This window comes from Phyllostomus discolor, chromosome X (genome assembly GCF_004126475.2).
Source record: "Phyllostomus discolor isolate MPI-MPIP mPhyDis1 chromosome X, mPhyDis1.pri.v3, whole genome shotgun sequence".
NCBI lineage: Eukaryota > Metazoa > Chordata > Mammalia > Chiroptera > Phyllostomidae > Phyllostomus > Phyllostomus discolor.
This window is the reverse complement of record NC_050198.1, coordinates 94749698-94770582: the sequence shown is the minus strand read 5'-3', so window position 1 is coordinate 94770582 and position 20885 is coordinate 94749698. Positions and strand designations below refer to the sequence as shown.

At 48.2% G+C, this 20885-nt stretch overlaps 1 protein-coding gene across 4 annotated transcripts; it reads left to right on the top strand.

Annotated features, from left to right (window-relative positions):
* Nucleotides 1-5686: 5686 nt before the first annotated feature.
* LOC118498518 (uncharacterized protein CXorf49 homolog) lies at nucleotides 5687-10079 on the top strand. Of its 4 annotated transcripts, XR_004900999.1 has the most exons (7): nucleotides 5687-6291; nucleotides 6944-7507; nucleotides 8098-8254; nucleotides 8816-8907; nucleotides 9158-9484; nucleotides 9764-9805; nucleotides 9913-10079. XR_004900999.1 is itself a non-coding variant. In XM_036016642.1 (6 exons), exons 1-5 carry the CDS (start codon nucleotides 6668-6670, stop codon nucleotides 9802-9804), a joined length of 1176 nt encoding a protein of 391 aa, XP_035872535.1. In that variant the 5' UTR covers nucleotides 5687-6667; the 3' UTR covers nucleotide 9805; nucleotides 9913-10079. The 4 variants fall into 4 exon arrangements, 1 of the variants encoding a protein (XP_035872535.1); XR_004900998.1 differs by having other exon boundaries at nucleotides 5687-7507; XM_036016642.1 differs by having other exon boundaries at nucleotides 5687-7507; nucleotides 9158-9203.
* The last annotated feature ends 10806 nt before the right edge of the window (nucleotides 10080-20885 follow it).

The following is a 20885-nucleotide window of genomic DNA, read 5'->3' as shown; positions in this document are numbered from 1 at the left end:
GGTCCAACTTCTTTGGGACTCTCTGAACTTCCTGGACTTCCTGGAAGTCTATTTCCTTTGCCAGATTGGAGAAGTTCCCCTTTATTTTTTGTTTAAACAACTTTCCCACTTGTTGCTCTTCCTCTTCCCTTCTGGTACCCCTATAATTCAGATGTTGGAACATTTAAAGATGTCCTGGAGGTTCCTAAGCCTCTCCTCATTTTTTTAAATCTCTGTTTCTTCATTCTTTTCTGTTTGATTGTTCCTTCCTTCCTTCTAGTCCGCTCTATTGATTTGAGTCCCAGTTTCCTTCCCATCTCTATTGGTTCCCTGTACATTTTCCTTTATTTCACTTAGTGTAGCCTTCATTTCTTCATCTAATTTGTGACCAAATTCAACCAATTCTGTGAGCATCCTTATCACCAGTGTTTTGAACTGTGCATCTGATAGGTTGGCTATCTCTTCATTGCTTAGTTGTATTTTTTCAGGAGCTTTGATATGTTCTTTTGTTTGGGCCATTTTTTTTTTGTCTTGGTGCGCCTGTTACATGTGAGGGGCAGAACCTTAGGTGTTCACCAGGGCAGGGCAACTCACATCACTTTGTTGTGATGCTGTTTGTGGGGGTGGGTCCGAGAGGGAACAGTGGCGCTTGCTGTGCCCTCTGCTGGATTTCAGTCACTTCCCCCACTTTTCCCAAGCAAACTGGGCCCTTCTGGTGCTGAGTTCTCTGTGGGTGGGCTTGTGTACATTCTAGGACCCTGTGGATCTCTTCAGTGAACTGTCCTGTGAGGCTGGGAGTGTCTCTGGGCACCTCAACCCCCACAAGTGTTTTCAATTGATGTTTTGAGGTTTTATTTCCCTGTGCTGGAACCCTGGGTTGTGCAGTCTGTCTTGCTCCCCAGTTTCACCTGTTTTATCTGCGTGCAAATGTGGGACTGGAGCCACCGTGCCCCTCTACAATCTATCACCTTGCTGGGTCCGTTAACTTCTGCTCTGTGCACCTGGGGTCCACCCGCTGCCCTGCTCAAGCTGTCTTGGTTCCAGCTCCCCCACTCCTCCCCTCTTACCTGTCTGGATGAATGTGTCTACTTTAACTCCTTTGTTGTCGGAGTTCCATACAGTTCAATTTTCTGTGAGTACTGGTTGTTTTTTTGTTTTTAAATTGTTGTTCTCCTTATTTTGGTTGTGTGAGGAGGCACAGTGTGTCTACCTATGACTCCATCTTCTTTGTTGAAGTTCTTACTAAGCTCATTACTCTTCCCCTTAAGACATTGGGCATCCCTATGGCTATTGTTTTGAACTTTGCATCTAAGTAGATTGCTCGTCTACATTTTGCTCAGTTCTTTTTCTGGAGTTTTGTTCTGTTCTTTCATTTAGAACATGTTTCTTTGCTTCCACAATTTGGCAGCCTCCCTGCATTTGTTTCTATGCATGAGGTAAAGCTGCTACATCTCTCAGGCTTGGTAGAGTGGCCTAATGGAGTAGGTGTTCTGTGGAGTCCAGTGGCACAGACTCCTCTATCACCCAAGCTAGGCATTTGAGGTACACGATCCCCCATGTGTGCTGTGTATACCCTCCTTTTGTAGTTGAACCTTGATTGCTCTTGGTATGTCAGTGGGAGGGATATACCCCTAGGCTGATAAGCTGCAAGGACTGTCTGCAACCACCAACTACTGTGGAGGATCAGCTGTGCAGAGGCCCACCCCACAGAGCAGGACTTACTTCAGCTGGACTCTGGTGCCCACTGAGTCTGCCCCTTGAGTGTGTCACTTGTGGAGGTGGCTGGGTGGTGGGGCTTAGATGTGGTGGGAGCTGTTCAGTTGGTGCACTGGCTCTGGGACCTTCTGAGAGGTGCAGGCCAAAGTCAGCCTTTGCATGTGCTCTGCCCATGGCCACCTGTTGTGAGCTACAAAGCGATCTGCAGATGGCTGCTACTTGTGCAGGGCTTGGAGGTGGCTGGGAGAGGCCAAGCTTCTGAACCAAGGCTGGCTACTGCTAGTGCTTGGTTCAGGGCCACTTAGTGAAAGGTACGGGGCATGCTGAGGCCAAACGCTGCTTGTTTGTAAGATTTTAGGAAAATCTGAAGAGCGAACCAAGACGAGTCATTCATATAAAAAAGCCACTGGAAACAACTTGGGTGGGCCTGAAAGTTGGATGGGATAGGGCCACAAAGAATCACCAGGCTGAGGCAAACAGTGTGAGTCAGGTTGATGGAGTCTCCAATATGGTGGTGCCTGCTGGCTCTGTGGGGGGAAGGCTCATCAAAGAAACAAAGGCCTCTGCCAGCACTTCTGTCTGGGAGAAGGCAGCCCCTCTACCTCTCACCCTGATGCCGAACAATTCAGTACCTCCCCATATGTGTCTGGTGTCTTTCAAGCTGCTGCCCCAGTGCTGGAGCTCATAGTGACTGTGTGTGCACCCTGTAACAGGAACCACCTGGGACTCCAGACGCCCTCCGTCTCCTTTAACCCCGGTCCCCAGAAGTTATAGGGACTTATGTTCCTGGCACTGGAAGCCTGGGCTGGGAGCCTGGTGTAGGACTGGGAGCCCTCGCTCCTCAGAGGGTTCCTGTGCTGCTGAAATATCCCTCCCAGTTTTGGTCCCCCACACATGGGTTTGGGACCAGCATGTCTGCATGTGTACCCCTCCTCCCAGTCTCCCTACGGCTTCCTTAATTTCCTTGTCTTAAGACTTCCATTGAGCCAGATTTCAGGTGGTTCTGAATGATGACTGTTGTATAGTTTAGTTGTAATTTCACGTGGTTGTGGGAGGAGACAAGTACTGCATTTACCTACACTGCCATGTTGACCAGAAGTCCTTTGGTTACATTATTTATTTCTCTATTTTTATTTAAAAAATGTATTTATTGCCCTGGTATGCCTCAGATGGTTGGAGCATTGTCCTGTATGCCAGAAGGTCATGGGTTTGATTCCTGCTCAGGGCACATAACTAGGTTGCAGACTCAATCCCCAGTCAGGGCGCATATGGGAGGCAACTGATCCATGTTTCTCTTGCACAGCTATGTCTCTCTCTCTCTCTCTCTCTCGCTCTCTTGCTCTATTTCACTCTGTCTCTCTCTTCCCCTCTCTAAAATCATTACATGCGTACTTTTAAAAAAATTTATGTATTGATTTCAGAGAGAGAGGGAGAGAGAGAGGGAGAGAGAAACACCAACCTGTCATTCCACTTATCCATGCATTCATTGGTTGACTCCATATGTGCCTGATTGGGGATCAAACCCACAATACAACCTTGGCACACTGGGAACAAGGCTCCAACCAACTGAACTTCCTGGCCAAGGCTAGTTAGGATTTTTGGTTCTATTCTTGTTCAAGGGAGGGACACAAGTAAATTGCAGGCTCTCCTTTTCCTATACGTGGCTTTTCTTTGAAAGGTGCTATTTTAATTTTCTCCTCAATAAGCTCTTTAGGTTCTGTGACATTTTTAGATAGTTATTCTAATTTGAATGCATTTGCAGGGAGAGGAGGAGGAGGTAAAGAGGGAAGATCTGGATAAGGATGGTCAGAAAAGCAGTGGACAAAGGGGCACAGGGGAGGGCTGAGAAAGGGTTTGAAGGGCATTGGCTTCAAAAGCCTTTAAAGTTTCAAGACAGTCTCTAATGTTTTCTTATTTACTTCCTATATTGAGATAATTTTTTATTTATGCCCTTGAATCTTTGAGAGACCAATCAAAATATACTTCTCATATTTGCTCTTGTAGGTGGGGCCTGTGTACGTACGCATTGTACCTGAACCCTGCCAGAGTTCCAGTAGGAGGCTGCCCTTCCTTAGGTTTGCTAGCTTTTGAAGCTTGATTTCCCATCTTTTCTTTTTCCTTTTCATTTCTTTGCTAAAGTCTGTGCTGTCAGATCAATTTCTGAGGATTTGCATGTAGCGGGTCAAAGTGTGCTGCTTGTGAGCTTTGCACACTTAGCACAAGGTGTCACCTTGAGCCTTGTCATTTCTCTTGTGTGTCTTGGTTTTCCCTACTGTTGTCTAAAACTATGGTAGGTACTTGGACAGCAATTAAGTAGTCCTGAAACACTTCGACGTGCATTTTGTTTGGATGTAGAAAGAGCAAGCACTATTTTCTGCAACCCCAGGACCTTTAGTTTCAAAACTTTGTAGGTCCTCCACATGTGACTGTCCCCATGATTTGCCACAGGAGGAATTTAGATAGGCTCATTGTTCTTCCCTGATTACTGATTTAGTAATAGGAGCTGAAGTCCCCTTTCCTTTCCTCACAAGGTTGATTTAACATGTAAACATCAATTTATACAACACAACTTAATAAAAGAAGAAAGTGCTTAAACCACATGATCACCTCAACAGGTGCAGAAGGAATATTTGACAAAATCAAACAACATTTCATGATGAAAACACAGAACAAAGTGCCCCGGCCACTGTGGCTTTGTTGGTGGGAGCATGGTTCTGTGTATCCAAAAAGGATGAGAAAGGAAAATCGTGGGTCAACCACAGACTCAAGACATGGATGCAAGAATCAGAAACACAATATTAGCAGACAGGATCCTACATGGCATAGGAAGGAAAGGACATAATATACAATGACCGGATTAGATTCATCTGAGGAATACAAACTCGATCGAACTTCAGTAAATGAAGTAACAAAATATTCCACATGAACAGATTGCAGGAGAGAATTATGATATCATCAGAAAAAATAGTAAGTATAAATATCCATTTATGATGCTTTTTTTTACAATTTCACCTAAAAGTGGGGATTACTGAGGCATAATTTACACACAATGTCTTCTGAGTCCTCATAAATACATATTGTCACAGAGCCACCACCACCACCAAAACATAGAACATTTCCTTCACCCCCACATTCCTCCCTTCTCTCAACCCCCAGACCCCAACAACCACCAGTGTGCATCTGTCCCGACAGGCTGGCTTTCTCGGAATGCCATGTGATGGACTCGTGCAGGACGTGGACTTTTCCATTTGGCTTCCTTCCCAGAAAGGGACTTCTGAAGGTGCAATGCACCTTTTCTTCCCCTGGGTCGTGTTGCACGGCTTGATCACTTCACAGGTATTTGTCAAATTGTAGGTTTGCTGGTAACATCTTGCACCCTTGAAATGGTTAGGTCTTTAATTGTTTCAAACCTGGTGTGTGATAATTGATTTACAGTTTCAGTTCGTATCTTCAGGATCACTGACAGTGAACATCTTTTGTGGTGTGCATGGGACATAGGGATTCCCTCTTCTCCGAATTGACTCAGAGTGGGTGCGGGGCTGAAAGAGCAGGGCAAACTCCAGCACATCTGCCAAAGCGGCCTGCCAATAAATTTCCCAGAGCACCAAGCCACGGGGCAATTTGATCACCCATCGTAACGGTAGTTGAGTTGTGACAAAGACCCTACAGCCCATCAATATGACAACATGTGCTCTCTGGCCCTTTAAGGAAAATGTAGGCTGACTCCCACCATTGACCAAGGGCTTCTGATGCCCCTTCTCCCATTGGGTGGTAAGTCTTGTTGTAGAATAAAGGCTGGCAGACTCTTTGTGTGTGAAGTGCTTCTTTTTTTTTTTTTAAGATTTTATTTATTTATTTTTAGAGAGGGAAGGGAGGGCGAAAGAAAGAGAGAGAAACATCAATGTGCGGTTGCTGGGGGTCATGGCCTGCAACCCAGGCATGTACTCTGACTGGGAATCGAACCTGCAACACTGGGTCACAGCCTGCGCTCAAACCACTGAGCCACGCCAGCCAGGGCTTGAAGTGCTTCTTCATCCGGAGGTCCCACCCTCACAAGTGTTCCGCCCACCACCACAAGGTGGACCCATCTCCCCGCTTTGTGCATGGGTATCTGATGCTCAGTGTTGCGATTCTAGTTGGGAAGAAGGTGCCTGGTCAGAGGAGGCCGGACAGGATATGATGGGAAAAGAACCCCAGGACACGGGACTCCACTGCCAGATTCAGACCTGCTTCCCACATCTGATGTAGCGGGAGGCTTCTGGACCAACCAGAGACCCTTGCCCTATTGGCTAGTGCCTTGAGGCATGTGCATACAAGGGGCATGCTGATTGGCAGCGGGTTTTAGACCAATAAATGGGCTTCAGCCTGGTGTCAAAGGTGCGTGGAACACGCCCATTGTTGCAGGACAAGTCATGCGTTGCCTGTGGCAACCGACACGCAGCTTCCTCAGAAGGTTCAGTGCTCCTGCTGCCCGCCAGCTGACTCTCCCATCAAGGCCACCTTGCCCGAGTAATTGTCTCAGCAGAAGCTGAACTTTTCAGACTTGGCAACATGAGCTCGCCCGACGAAGACGAGGGATCTGTTTCGAGAGCAGAGGTAGACTCAGAGTGCAGGGAGAGGGCCGGCACAGTAGACCTTCCTTTGGGGTCACCACTGAGCAGCGAGGGCGGGGACAAGGGTGAGGGTGAGGGCGAGGGTGAGGGCGAGGGGGAGGGTGAGGTTGAGGTTGCAGGTGAGGGCGGGTTCCCACACCCCAAGGGCTTCCTGGCCCAACAGCATGTGATGGAGCAGGAGGGCTAGAGCAGCAGGACTGCGAAGGCCAAATAGGATCTCTGGCTGACTTTGAGGGGGACACTCCAGCCTACTTTGGCACTAGGTCTCTAGTGGGCATTCCAGGGGGGCTGACTGAGGGAGATACCCAGGGTGTTCACAGGAGCCCCTCCCAAGACCCTGTGACAGAGAAGTGTCCATCATGTGGTTGGACCCAGAGCCTGCTCCCAGTGGTACAGGCATGGTGACCTATGGCTTGGAGGGACTGCAGTTGGCCTCTGGCGCCCTGTTCCACCTCAGAGAGCCTAAGGGAGGCTTGGCCTGGGAAAGCCCCCCAAAATGTGCTAGGTGTACATCGAAAGCCAGTGGTAGTTACCAGCATCCATTTGAGGAAGAGGCGGATTTCTCCCCTTGGCCCGTCTCCAAGTCACCGGATGAGGTCAGTGAGATGCCCCTGATGAGGTTGATTATTTCTCAGGATGAAGGAGGCCAGGCCAAACCCACCAGCCCCAATGACACACCCGGTCACTCAAGAACCGACATCAGGGAGAAGTTCCTTCCTGTGCCAGGGCCTTGCCTGTCCACTCCACAACGACTCACTTCAGGTGTGGAAAGGCAGGGTATTGATGATCCAGAAGTGCCCTCTAAGAAACCAGAGAGTATGATCAGGGGGAAGGCTGGGGGAAGGCCCAACTACCTGCCCTTAGTTGCTGTTGCAGGTGGCCTGCCCAAGGCCAATCCTAGAAGGAAAGTGTCCAAGCAGAAGACATCTCAGTGGCGGACCGTAGAAGTTGCTCCTGGGAGTTTCTTTCCTCCCTGGTGGCAGAGAGACTCAGGAGGTCTGGAGGAGCCAGCCACCTTTCCTCCGATCTCCGATGTGCCTGGGAGGGGCAGGGGGCATTCTTTGGTTCCTTTTGGAACCAAAGAGTCCAAGCCCACTGGCACAGGGCCAAAGTCAATGACACGGAGGAGGAGGGTGTCCAAGCCTGTGGTGGGAGAAGAAGATAAGGAACAGAAAAGAGATGGATTCCCAGAGAGCCAAGTGAGTATCAGGCCATGCTCCTCCCTGATTCCCACCCTTCTCCTGCCCAGCCCTGCACATCTTTACCTACGCGTCCTCTGTCTGTCACTTGGAGGTTGTTATTGGGTGCCCTCCATCATTACAATGCCCAATCAGGGTGGTTTTAGAATGGCAAACCTTAAGACAGCACTGCTTGTGTCATGGGCAACATACTGCACAAATGGTCAGTTTCCTAGCCTCATCCACCAGAGAGTGGCTGAGATGGCAGGCATGGCTGGGACAGTGGATTAGGATCAAGGACACTTTCAAAGTTTGGGCTGCAAAAGTTAGGCATATGGATGCATCAGCTGCCTGACTCCTACCTCATAGGTACTCCCCAGCTCCCTTGCAGGGGGCCTGCTTTCTCTGCACCCCACTGTTCTCTCCAGCTCAGCTCTGCCTCCTGGCCCAGGGCTGCCTGAGGGAGGACGTACTGAGGAGCTCAGTCTTGGAACTGCCTTCCCTCTCCCCTGCCCCACCCCAGACCCTACACACACATAAGCACACACAAGCCCACACTCACCCATGTGCACACATCCTGAGTTCAAATCAATGGGGACTTTTTGTTTCAGTCTCTGACACAAGGGCAGAGACTATCCTTTCCTTGTGGGCATCGTGGACCAAGAGGCACTGTCACCGTGAACAACAGACACACCCAGGATCTGGCACACTCAGAGCCCTTGGCACTGATTGGGGAAGAAGTCTTGCCCAGTGGGCCTGCACCTTCCAGTGAGTCCCATGGGTTTGCTGGGAGTGGAGAGGACAGAAGACAAGGAGGGAAATGTCTGCCTCTGCCTCTACCTATGGCTGTGGCTCTGCCATGACCTCAGCTTTCTCCCTCTCTCCCTGCCTTGCCTGAGAACTTCTCCCACAGGAAACAGGGTGTCAACAGGGCAGGACCCAAGTCACCTCATCTCCTGCGTGAGATTTACATGCAGGGGTCATTTGTGGCAGTGTCCCAAACTGCAACTCCAGACCTGGAGTTGCAGCAGAACAGGGCCTTTTCTGATAAGTCCTGTTGGGCCACAGGGCTCGTCTCCCAGGGGCTGGTTGTGACTGCAGCTCTGCAAGTGTCCAACCCAGAGCCACACACAGTTTTGGGGACCACAGTCCTGGGTGGGCTGCCCCTGGGACACAGGGAAGGGGGCCCAGAGAGAAACGTGGAGGTGCTGGGTAGGGCAGGGACAACTCTCTGCCAGCAGAGGGAGATGCTGCCTCACCTTAGACTCTGCTAAGCCCTTTCCTCCCTGGGAGCTTTGGAAGCTGTATTTTGTGTTCTTTCCCTCTCAGGTGATCTTGACCTTCCTGAAGAACCACGAAGACCAAAAAGGCTGCAAAAACCACAGCTAGAGCAACCACTTGGAGCAGAGGGTTGTCCTTGGGTAATGCTTCCTCTGGCTCCTAGAAATGCAGGCCCAACCTAGACTATGGGATCTGTGTCTGGGTTAGTGACTCATCTCCCACCCCAAACTCCTCACCACCACCACCCCATACCTCACGGAGGGTACATGCCTCCTTTTCCACTGAGGAGCCCTAGCAGATCTTGCCCCCTAGATGGGAAGAAGGGTGTCCAGAGGAGAGGAGGCCTGAGTATGCTAATCATTTCTCTTTCTCTTTTGTCTGCTGGCCTAGTGCTGCCATCTACAGAAGGAAATAAGCTACTTGAAACAATACTGTGGTATGAGGAACATGTGGCATGGCCTGGGTCAGGGCCACCAGCAGACTTACCATGGGGAGGGTGCGGGCTGCACGTCCCAGGGACCAACATTCCTGTGGGGAGGTGAACCAAGCAGCTTGGACCTGGAGCCTGCTGTGCATGCACAGCCAGTTTTCTGGACAAGGAGGAAAGTGTGGCTCAGAATGCAAGCACAGTATGCCAGCCCCAACCAGTCCTAGAGCTCTCCTTCCCTAGGACGTGTAGAGATGCTGCCTCTCTGATTTTCCCTTCAATACTGCTGGGTATGGCCTCTGTGGGTCTTGTTTGTCTGACAAGTTCTGAGTGGTTCTGATATGCCCCTAAGCTTGAGCACTCCTGGGCACATGTTGTCCTGCCTGGAAAACATGTCCACCTTGAATTCAGGTGGTGGGGGAATGAGTCAGGCCCAGGGCTCCTTGGGTAGGGCTCTGCAGGGGGTTTTTGTTGCAGGGCGAGGCGCCTTGTCCCAGGGACAGGGGGGGGGGGGCGGGCTTCAGTATCCCTCCCTCTGGAATGACTGCTTATGCCTCTCTGTGTTTCAGCGGCCTTGCAGTCCCTGATCGAGAGGTTCCTGAGACATTAATGTGAGTATTATGCACACCATGCTCTTTCCCCAAAGTGGTGGGTGTTGAGGAGTGCTGTGGGCTGGTGCTGGTGGGACATTCCTTCCTGACTCTGCCCTGTTTGACAGGTGGAACCAGAACCTTCACCCAAGAACAGCAGTTGGTACCCTGGAGCTGGGGAGCCCTGGCCAAGCTGGATTCTTTCTGTTCCACTTCAGCCAGGGCTTCCTCGTACCCTTCTATTGATTCCTCACCACCTCGTTTGTCAATATTTTCACATTAAAGTCTCCCTGAAATTCTGTGGTCTCTGATAGAAGTGGAGTGTGTGGACGTGGGATTCTGGGCTGGGAGGACCTGGAGCTTCTCCATCTCAGAGCTCTTTGCACAGCAGTACAGCTGGAATTCTGTGGTGGGCTTTTTGCATGCAGGGCTTCGGGGCCAGCATGTGATAGGAGCCCTGCAGTCAGGCCACCTGATGCCCTGGGCCTGGGCTCTGGGTGGCTCTGCCTGGCCACATTGGCATTTCCTGCTTTTCCCTGTAGCCCCTCTTGTTACTCTGTCCTGCTGTCATCAGCATTTGGAGTCTCATCACATTTGTCACTGAATTTTCCCTTGCCTTCAGGAACTCATGACCCCCTTCCAGAGTTCAGTCCCTCTACCCATCAGTCATCTGTTCCTGGGTGGGTGTTCCATCTGCCCTACATTGCTGTCTGAACATCCTTGATCTCCCCCATGGCTTTCCACAGTGGCCTTGTCTGAACCTGTGATTCAACAGGTGTAATAGTGCCCAGTTGAGCTCTTCTCCCTACTTCCCAGGAGCAGTCACTGTGGAGTCCTTCCCTCCCTCTGGGGCCCATGTGCACATGTATACTCACCCAGGAACCTGTGGGATATTTTCCCTTTAGCTCTCACCTTTGACCCTCAGGTATGAGCCCAGTCGGGTCCTTTCTTGGATTGAATGGAGGCTGGAGGCAGAAGCCACAGAGCAGGGTCTTCTAGATCAAAGGGGAAGGTTCAGGGATCATGGAGAAAAAAGGGCACAAATTCGTCTCCAGTTAAAGGTCAGGGAATCAGTCTTGTGCTAGGTGGTGGCCATGTTCCAGAAGGAGCGGTCACAACCTTCCTGGCCTCCCCAGCCCATGCTCCTCCTGTAGCCTAGTCATCTCCACACCTTCCTGTGGAAAGCAGGTGGCCAGTGTCTATGGTGAAGACAGTTAGTAGGTCTCTCTGTTGTTGAATGGTGCCTTTCAAATACACCTGGACCCGCCTGGGACTCAGGTTTTCCTAGCGATGGTAGTTCTGAGCCCCAGCTCAGTCTCCTGTCCTCCCCTCTTAGGTCACACAAGGTTGAGTGTGACTCTGTTCAATTTCCCCTCACTGATGGCTGGGAATTGGTTCCTTCCTTTAGCCAGCACCCAGAGCTGTGCGGGCCTGGGACTCAGGGCACACTTGTATTTGAGAGGGTTGGGGGCTGGTTCTGCCAGACTCCATTCCCAAGAGACTGGTGTTTAATACACAAATGAGGGATGGTCTGGATAGAACACTCAAGGTAGGGTGTGTGTGTTTGTGTGTGTGTGTGAATGAAACTGACCAGGACAACATCCCTTGAGGAGAAACATGTGGTTGGGGGTAAGTCAGTAGTGACTGTGGTCAAGGCCCTTAACACATGGAGGGAGCAAAAGCAAGTGTGGGATCTACCTTTATCAAGGGGCAGTGTTACATCGCCAACACATTGGGGGTGGTGAGTATGCAGAAGTCCCGCCTTCTACAGGCAGGGCGTCCAGAATATGAAAATGTGGGAGTTGCTGGAGGTGGCTGGAGGTGGATCATACTTTTTGGACCTATGATGTCTAAGCACTCCTAGAGGCAGGGGGTTAGAAACAGGAAACTTATGTCTCAACGAAAATTGAAAAATTGACAAAAATGTCAAAATTAGACTCTTGAAGAACAAATCAAAGAGAAGTCACAAGAGAAATTAGTATGTTGAAACAAGTGAAAAGTGAAGCACAACATGCTGAAATGTATCAGAAGCAGCAAAAGCGGTACCAATGGGGGGAGTTCGGATTTAATAAATACCTACATTAGAAAACAAGAATGATCTAAAAAAAGACCTTAACATTATGCCTTGGGGAATTGGAAAAGAAGAACAAACTAACCCAAAGGTAGAAGAAAGAAGGCAATTAAAGTTAGAAGTGAAATAAATAACGTAAAGAAAGAGTGAAGAAACATGAACAAAAGTAAAAGTTAGGTTTTTCCAAAGCTAAGCAGAATTCACAAACCCTAAGCAAGGCTAACTAAGAGTAAAGTAGAGATGACTGAAATAACACAAATCAGAAATAAAAGGGGAGACATCACAATGGATGCCTGAGAAATATAAAAGATCGTGACAGACCACAATGAGCAATGATATGCCCATACACTGGATACCACAGAAGACATGGTTACATTCCTAGAAGCATATAGTCCACCAAGACTCAATCATAAAGAAATACAAAAAATCTGGACCAGAGCAGACCAAAACGATGATGTATTAGGTCCCAGATTTCCTGTGACCCTACAGAGATCAACAAGTGAAGAGCTGTCCCTGAAAAAGAAAAAAAAAGAAGAAGAAAAAAGCGAGCTCTGGGAGGGCTCTAGACTCCACTTCAGAGGTCTTAGCAACACAGTGGAACAAAGGCCCTGGGGATGATGACACAAGAAGAGAAGAACAGCTTCATTGGGCCTGTATCATCCCATCTCCCCAGCAGGCATCATTCAGCACCACAGAGAAATTTCCCAGCTAAAAAGAGTTCCTCTCACCAGGAACTCTGCCCACCTCCGCAGGGGAGCACCCCAACAGCCTTCCAGGATGTCACACAAAGGTCTCAGTTCCATCTCTTCCCACATAGACCAGCAAAGTTGAGTCATATAGACCCAGCTGGGAACAAGAAGAAACGCAGGGGTCATTATTAGCAGACATGCAATGGGCACAGTCAGGGAGTGACCTGCTTTGCAGACATACTCAGCAGATTTCACTACAGTTGAAGGCAATGGCCAGCCCCGGAACCATGAACCCCCTGCATATTTACACAGCTTTCCCCCCCAAAGGTATTTGTATTCTCTTTTTCTAAAAGATTTTATTAATTTACTTTTGGGGAGGGGAATGGAGCGAGAAAGAGAAGGGGAGAGACATCCACGTGTGGTTGCCACTCAAGCACCCCTGGGGGATCTGGCCAGCAATCCAGGCATGTGTCCTGACAGGAAATCGAACCAGTGACCCTTTGGTTTACAGGCCAGTGCTCAATCCACTGAGCCACACCAGTAAAGACAGGATTTGGATTTTCTGATGCCAGCTTCCCGAGTCCCTTCGCATACCCTCCCCTCCACACCCGCCAGAGCTTGGGAGCCATGCTGGCAGCCAGCTGGGGCCTAGGGAGCTACATGAGTGCAGGACGCCAGCCTAGAGGACCCCTGGAAGACCCTCACTGCCATGCCTTTGGTCAGGGGTAGCCCTGTGAGCTGTGCACCTGCCCACCATCAGGCTGATGCCCATGTCTGGCCTCCACTGCAGTGTGCATGACCAGGGGGAGAGTGTGCAGCCACAGGGGACAACACCAACAGCCGGGATCTCTGCACCTGCTTGTGTGGGCCCAGATAAGGCCCTGCCTTCAGTCACTGGCTGGCACCAGCATACCCACCTGTCATAGACCCTCCATTGGTGCACCTGCACACCCTCAGCCCGAACCCCATCCCCAGCCTCCACTGCAGTGTGCATGCCTACAGACAGAGCATGCAGGCATGGAAGAGCATGCTGACAGCCAGGGCCTCTGGAGCCACCAGTGAGCCCAGAGTTGGCTCCAGCCATTGCCGCCCACCCAAGTCCCCATCACTATCTGTGTCTGCACCTGGCCCCTGCCACTACAAATGTACCTGCAGCTGACCCCCACAGTGGACTGTGTGCACAACACTGGCTCTTGCCATCAACGCTGCTTGTTCTGGTCCCTAGCCACCACAACTGGAGATGCCACTGAAGACCCCAACAGACCTTGCAGCCACTGCAGATCCCCTGCAGTGCTCAGCCAAGAGCACACATTTGGTGATGCTGTGGACCCCACTGGCTTCAGCTGACGTGGTATCACACACCCCTGCACCCGGTGCTGTTATGTGCCCCCACACTTGGTGCCCTGCAGCACAACACACAGGCCATGCCATGCTCCAGTGTGCCCCAACCCACAGGTAAAAGGCTTCCCTTACTGAAGGCAGTCCCTAGAGTCTGGAAGACGTGACTGCTCCTTCAACTACACAGAAACCTATGCAAGGCTACCAGAGTCTTGAATGATCAGGGAAAGATGACTCCACTGAAGCAAAGGGTAAACCTCCAGTAAGTAGCCCCAAAGGAATGGCGATCCAAGGATTGGATCTGACAGGGAATGCAAAATAACGGTTCTAGGGTTTCACAGACAGCTACGAGAGAACACAGATAAGCAATACAATGGTATCAGGAAAACAACAAAAGAACAAAATGAAAGTTCAACCAAGAAATTGAGAATAAGAACCAAGCAGAAATTTGGGGGCTGAACAACACAATGACTGAACCAAAGAACTCAACAGAAAGCTTTAAGAGCTAGCAGAAGAAGGAATCAGTGACATACTGGGGAATACCCACTGAAATTGTCCAATCAGAGGCACACAAAGAACAAAGAATGGAAATGAATGAAGAAGCCCTGAGTGGCGTATCTCAGTGGGTTGAGCGCGGGCTGCGAATCAAAGCATCACGGATTCGATTCCCAATCAGGGCACATGCCTGGGTTGCAGGCCATGGCCCCTAGCAACCGCACATTGATGTTTCTCTCTCTCTCTCTCTTTCTCCCTCCCTTCCCTCTCTAAAAATAAATAAATAAAATCTTTTAAAAAAGAAAACGAATGAAGAAAGATTACAGGGCTTATGGGACACCATCAAGAGAAATTATGAAAGTATTGTCGGAATCCACAAGAAGAGAGGAAGAAAGGGGGAGGAAGTTTATTCAAATAAATAAGGGCCATAGTCAGGATGGCAGAGTAGGTAATGTTGTGCTCGCCTTCCTCTACAACCACAGCAAAATCACAACTGATTGATAGAACAGCCACCATTGAGAACCTCCTGAAGACTATGTGAACCTAACTCCTGTAATGAAGGTTATAAAGCCACCTGAAGACTGGCAGGAGGGGCAGAGGTAGGGAATGGGGTGGTCCCACAGCCATGCATGGTGGTTGAGAATTGGGAGGCATATCTCGGCGGCAGAGGTCTCCCCTTAGGTGCAAGGGGTCCCTCCCAGACCCACACTGGGCTCACCACCCGAGAGTGCCCGTGCCGGGAAGAGGAATCTCCACAACATCTGGCTGTGAAAATCAGCAAGGACTCCATCCTCGTGAGATGAAGTACCTATCGGAGTCCCCTTCCAGGGCCTGAACACAGATCCAATGGCTCAGAAACACTGGTCCTAAGCTCCACAGAGCTTGCAAAGCACCTGTGGGACTTACGGGGAGGAACTGGGTCATCTGGCTGCAGCACAAGGGCTGAAAGGGCAGCTTTCTCTGGGACCGAGGTGCAGGCAGGGACTTCCGACCTTTGCTGATGGCTCACAGCCAGCGGGCTAGGCGGAAGGGCTGGCAGGCAGGGATGTTCCTTTGTCGAGCCCTTCCCCCACATGGCTGGCAGGTGAAGATGGGTACCAAATCCGAGTCTCCATTAACTTGACAAACACCGCTCACCCAACCCTGGCAATTCCTTAGGACCGTGCCCCACCCAACTCACATGCCTAGACCTCTCTCCATGGCTGTTCCACACAAGTGGACGGCCTCAGCCCATGCTGCAGAATTTCCCAAAATCTCTCAAAGGTCCACAAACCTCCAGCTTCAGCTTGCCCCGTACACCTCACCAAGTGGCTGCAAGCCTGGCACTAGTGGCGGTCATCCTCGGTTCACAGCAAGCCTCTGCCAGGCACCTCCAAACCCAGCACCAGCAACTACCAACCACAGAGCACGTTGTAGGTCCTACCTTCTGGCCCTAGGCCAGCACAGGCCATGGCTGACCTTGGCCTGCACTGGACCCCTCCCAAGATGCCCAACAGCCAACATGCCCAGTATCAGGCTTCAGAGCACTGCCCCATGAGCTCCACAGACGACACAACCAAAGTGTGCACTGGGTAGGCACCAGAGCCCCACTATAACAAATCCCACTCTGTGGGGTCCTCCCCCACACAACACCTCATCGGCTTGTAGTATTGGCCATTCATCACAGCCAGTCAGCCCAAGGGTCCATCCCAACCAGGGATGTGCCGAGAGCAATCAAGGTTCAACTACAGCAGGAGGGCACACACACGCCCCTCCCCACCCCCAGCAGCACCACTCCCCACACCAGATTACAGAAGCAATAAAGGTTGCTGTCCAGCTGACTGCAGTGGACTGACTCTCCCCTGCATTTTCCAGGTCCAGCCGGGCCCACTGGGGTTGCTGGGGGTGGCCATGTGCACTGTACCTGCCTGCTTCCAGGGCCACCATTAGCGTGACTGCAGGGTGCTGCATGTAGCTGTGCTCATACAATGCTGGAATCCTGGTAACTACCACTCCCATGAAGAGGGAGAACATGGCAGTAGCTCTCAAGCCCTCCTTTTGCTCCAGGCCAATCACGGGCCCAACACTAGTCCTCCTGAGGGTTACTGCTGTCCTGACCTTTCCAATAAGCATTCATGTCTTTTGAAAGGATAATAATTGTTCTTTACTAAATAACCCCTCTAAAGATACCAAGGATAGATGACCTGACATGAGAAATTGACCACCTTGGTAAAACACACTCTACATATACACCACTGTAGAAGGCATAAGCCTACAATTGGACAAATACCTGTGAAGTGATCAAGCCGTGCAACACGACCCAGGGGAAGAAAAGGTGCATTGCACCTCCAGAAGTCCCTTTCTGGGAAGGAAGCCAAATGGAAAAGTCCACGTCCTGCACGAGTCCATCACATGGCATTCTGAGAAAGCCAGCCTGTCGGGACAGATGCACACTGGTGGTTGTTGGGGTCTGGGGGTTGAGAGAAGGGAGGCATTTGGGGGTGAAGAAAATGTTCTATGTTTTGGTGGTGGTGGTGGCTCCATGACAATATGCATTTATGAGGACTCAGAAGACATTGTGTGTAAATTATGCCTCAATAATCCCCACCTTTAAGTGAAATTGTAAAACTACATCACAACTGCATATTTATACTTACTATTTTTTCTGATGATGATATCATAATTCTCTCCTGCAATCTGTTCACGTGGAATGTTTTGTTACTTCATTTACTGAAGTTCGATCAAGTTTGTATTCCTTGGAAGAATCCACTTCAGTCATTGTATATTATGTCCTTTCCTTCCTATGCCATGTAGGATCCTGTCTGCTCATATTGTGTTTCTGATTCTTGCGTCCATGTCATGAGTGTGTGGCTGACCCGTGATTTTCCTTTTCAAACTGTCTGTGACAGGACTCAGTATGAAGGTTATCTTCCTGGCAAAAGGAATTAAGGATGGTCCCTCCTTTCCTACTTTTTCCAAGAGTTTGTGTCAAATTGAAAATATTTATGCCTGGGCTGTATGTCAGAACTCAGTGGGGAAGACTGGAGTTTTGTGAAAAGTGTTTTGACTTTCGACATATATTTTTATGGTTATGGAATGATGTAGCTTCCCTATTCCTTCCTCAGTCATTTTGCGCAGGTTATGTTTTCCAAACATTGGTCACCTTTTTCTAGGTTTCAGATTGAAATAAAATGGTCTGTAACATGCTCTTCCTCCCCACATTTTAATTTGGCTTTACAGATAGGTGCAAGAGAATTGCCAGAACACCCATATACACTTCATGTGGATTCGCTGATTATTAATAATTTTTCACCTCTCTCTGCCTCTCTCTATGTGGTTTGTTAACTCATTTGTGTGTGTGTGTCTCTCTCCCTCCCTTCCTCCCTCCCTCTCTAATTGTTTTGTTAAGTAATTTAACTTACTTGAAGACATTACAGTTAGTATCTCATCCCTAAATATTTGGCATGTATCTTTCTTTTAAAAAAGAGATTTATGTATTTTTACAGTGAGGGGAAGGGAGGGAGAAAGAGAGAGAAATATCAATGTGTGCTAAAGAAACATTGATTAGTTTCCTCTGGCACACTCCCAATGGGGGACCTGGTCTGCCAGGCATGTGCCCTGACCCGAAATCCAACCAGTGCCATTTCAATTTGCAGGATGACACTCTACCAACTGAGCAACAACCACTGGGGCTCGGCATGAATTTCTTTTATTTTTTAAGATTTTATTTATTTATTTTTTTAGAGAGGGAAGGGAGGGAGAAAGAGAGAGAGAGAGAGAGAGAGAGAGAGAGAGAGAGAGAGAAAGAGAGAGAGACATCAATGTGTGGTTGCTGGGGGCCATGGCCTGCAACCCAGGCATGTGTCCTGACTGGGAATGGAACTTGCGAACTTTGGTTCACAGCCTGCATTCAATCCACTGAGCTACACCAGCCAGGGCTTCGGCATGGATTTCTTAAGAAAAAGAATGGTTTGCTACAAAATTATTGTAATTATCACACTTCAGAAAAATTCACTTTGTAACGATACCCACTATACAATCCGCAATCAAGTTTTTTAATTGTCCCAATATTGTTCTTTGTACCATTTTTCTTTAGAATCGTGTTTCCAAATAAGGACCCTTCATTGCATTCAGCTGTAAAGACTTTTATTTTATTTTATTTTATTTTATTCTATTCTATTCTATTTTCTTTTTTACTGCAGTCAGACTTATTTTCGTTTTCTTTTAATTATTTATTTTTAGAAAGAAAAAGAGAAAGAGAAAGAAAGAGAGAGAAACATCCTTGTGTGGTTGCCTCTCAAGCACCCCCTAGTGGGGACCTGGCCCCCAACCCAGGCAAGTGCCCTTACTGGGAATGGAACCTGCGATCCTTTTGTTCGCAGGCTGGCACTCAATCCACTGAGCCACACCAGGTAGGGTTTTTTCCCCCATTTTTTATTGAATTTATTGGGTGACATTGGTTCACAAAACCATACAAGTTTCCAGTGTACAACTCAACAAAACATCATCTGCACACTGCATCAAACTAGAACATTTCCCCATGTCCCCCCCCCCCCCCCCCCAACACACACTTTTGGCCTTCATAACATTGACATTTTGAAGATCCAGTCCAAATGTGTTTTCAGAAAGCTTCTCAAGTAGGATTTTTCTGATTGCTTCTCTCTGATTACATTCAGGTTGAACGCCTTGGGCAGGGATATACTACATAGGTGGTGCCCTGTCATTCTCAGTGTATAACATCCAGATATTCTTTTGTCAGTTGGTCGCACCATTTGATGTCAGCCTTCACCATCTGGTTGTGTGGGTTACTTCCCGCTTTCTTTCCTGAAACTGGTGACCTGCTCCCTTGTTTCTTTGGCCAATCTCATTCTAGCTTCACCAATTGTATTCTTTTCCAAAGAACCAACTTCTGGTTTTGTGACCCTTTCTGTTATACACTTTTTTCTCCTTCACTCATTTCTTTTACCTTTGTTACTTCCTTCTATGTTCCTTGAGTCTTTGCTGTTGTTGTTTTCCTACCTTCTTCGCATTAATTATCAGCTATTCTCTCTTATGTATAAGCATTTAAAAGTACTCCTTTTGTTGCATCGCAAAAGGGTTTGTGAGTAGTACTTTTGTTATCCTTTTCTTCCAACTATGGAAACAACACAAATTTCCAATTTTGTGAACTGGATTGATAAATTTTGGCATATTTAGATTAGACAAAATGATTTCATCAGCAAAACAATGTGTAAAGTACAACTACACAGAGTAAGAGTGAACCTTACAAACATAACACTGAGTCACAGAAGCAAGAAACAATACAGGCATATTACTAATCCCACTTGTACCTGTAAAGAGCAGGTAACATTAACTTACTCAGGGAAAAAGGAGGAAAGGGTGGGCACAAAGGAAGGATGTGGGTTTCCTCTTTGGAGGAGGAATGGGACTCAATCCACGGAGCCATGGAAAGTTCAGGAGCCTTCGGGGGTGCTGATGGTGTCTCTGTGACCTGCGGATGCCGACATCTCGGTTCACTTGGTAATCATTTACTAAACCACCCTCGTGTATTGTGACACTTTATCTGTGTTACCTTTCACCATAAATGGACAAAAAGTGACAATAAGGGAAACAACATCCCAGGATAAATGTATTGTAATTCTGTTATAGCCAGAAGTGGAATGGAACTTATTTTCTTCATTTATAACAAATGCCATTGTGATTAATAGTCTCATTTTATTTATATCAATAGCTTTATTGTCAAAGTCTCACACATTTTACTGAAAATAATACCATAATTTGCCATGGATAATGCACACTTTGTTGCCCAAATTTTTTGAGGGGAAAATAAGGATGCTCATTACACATGGGTATAATGATTACACACCACGGGGTATAATAATCTCATGTGCAATGTGCACTGAAACGTGAGTGTGCATCATACACAGCAAATTATGGTAAAAATGATACTTACCTATTATTCCTTTTTACATCACTCTTGGTTGTGTTTTATTTTTTATTTAATCCTTATTATATTTTTTCCATGACCACTTATTCCCCTTAGACCAACAGTGACCTAAAAGAACAGATGCTTCTGTAATTGTAATAGCAATCTCATCTTTCCACAAATACTCCATCTTGTGTGGTACATTTTCAATTTAGATTTTAAGTGTTCATTTGTGCTGAAAACCCACAGAAGTATTGCACTGTGGTTACAGTTTCTCGAAAAAAATTTCTCCTCACCTGACCCACTTCCTTTCAGAAACAGAGCACCAAAAGCCTGAGAAGAAGAAACCTTGGACTGGGTGAAAGAGGTGAAGGGGTTAAGAAGCACAAATTGGGAGTCACAAAATAATCACGGGGATGTAAGTAATGCATAGGGAATAGTCAATAATATTGTAGTAACTATGCTTGGTGCCAGTTCAGCAGAAAACCATTGAGGGGAACACTATGTAAAGTCCATGATTTTATAACCACTAAGCCGTGCATCTGAAATCAATAGAAAATAAAAATGAAAGAAGAAAGAAATGAAGGCAAAAAATGTAGGGGT

Excerpts from the sequence above, each read along its gene's own strand:
- LOC118498518 (XM_036016642.1), top strand. The coding sequence starts at position 6,668 with ATGTGGTTGGACCCAGAGCCTGCTCCCAGTGGTACAGGCATGGTGACC. Across the intron at positions 8,255-8,815 it reads CAGTGGGCCTGCACCTTCCA|GTGATCTTGACCTTCCTGAA; the intron begins GTGAGTCCCATG and ends TTTCCCTCTCAG. Across the intron at positions 9,204-9,763 it reads CTACTTGAAACAATACTGTG|CGGCCTTGCAGTCCCTGATC; the intron begins GTATGAGGAACA and ends TCTGTGTTTCAG.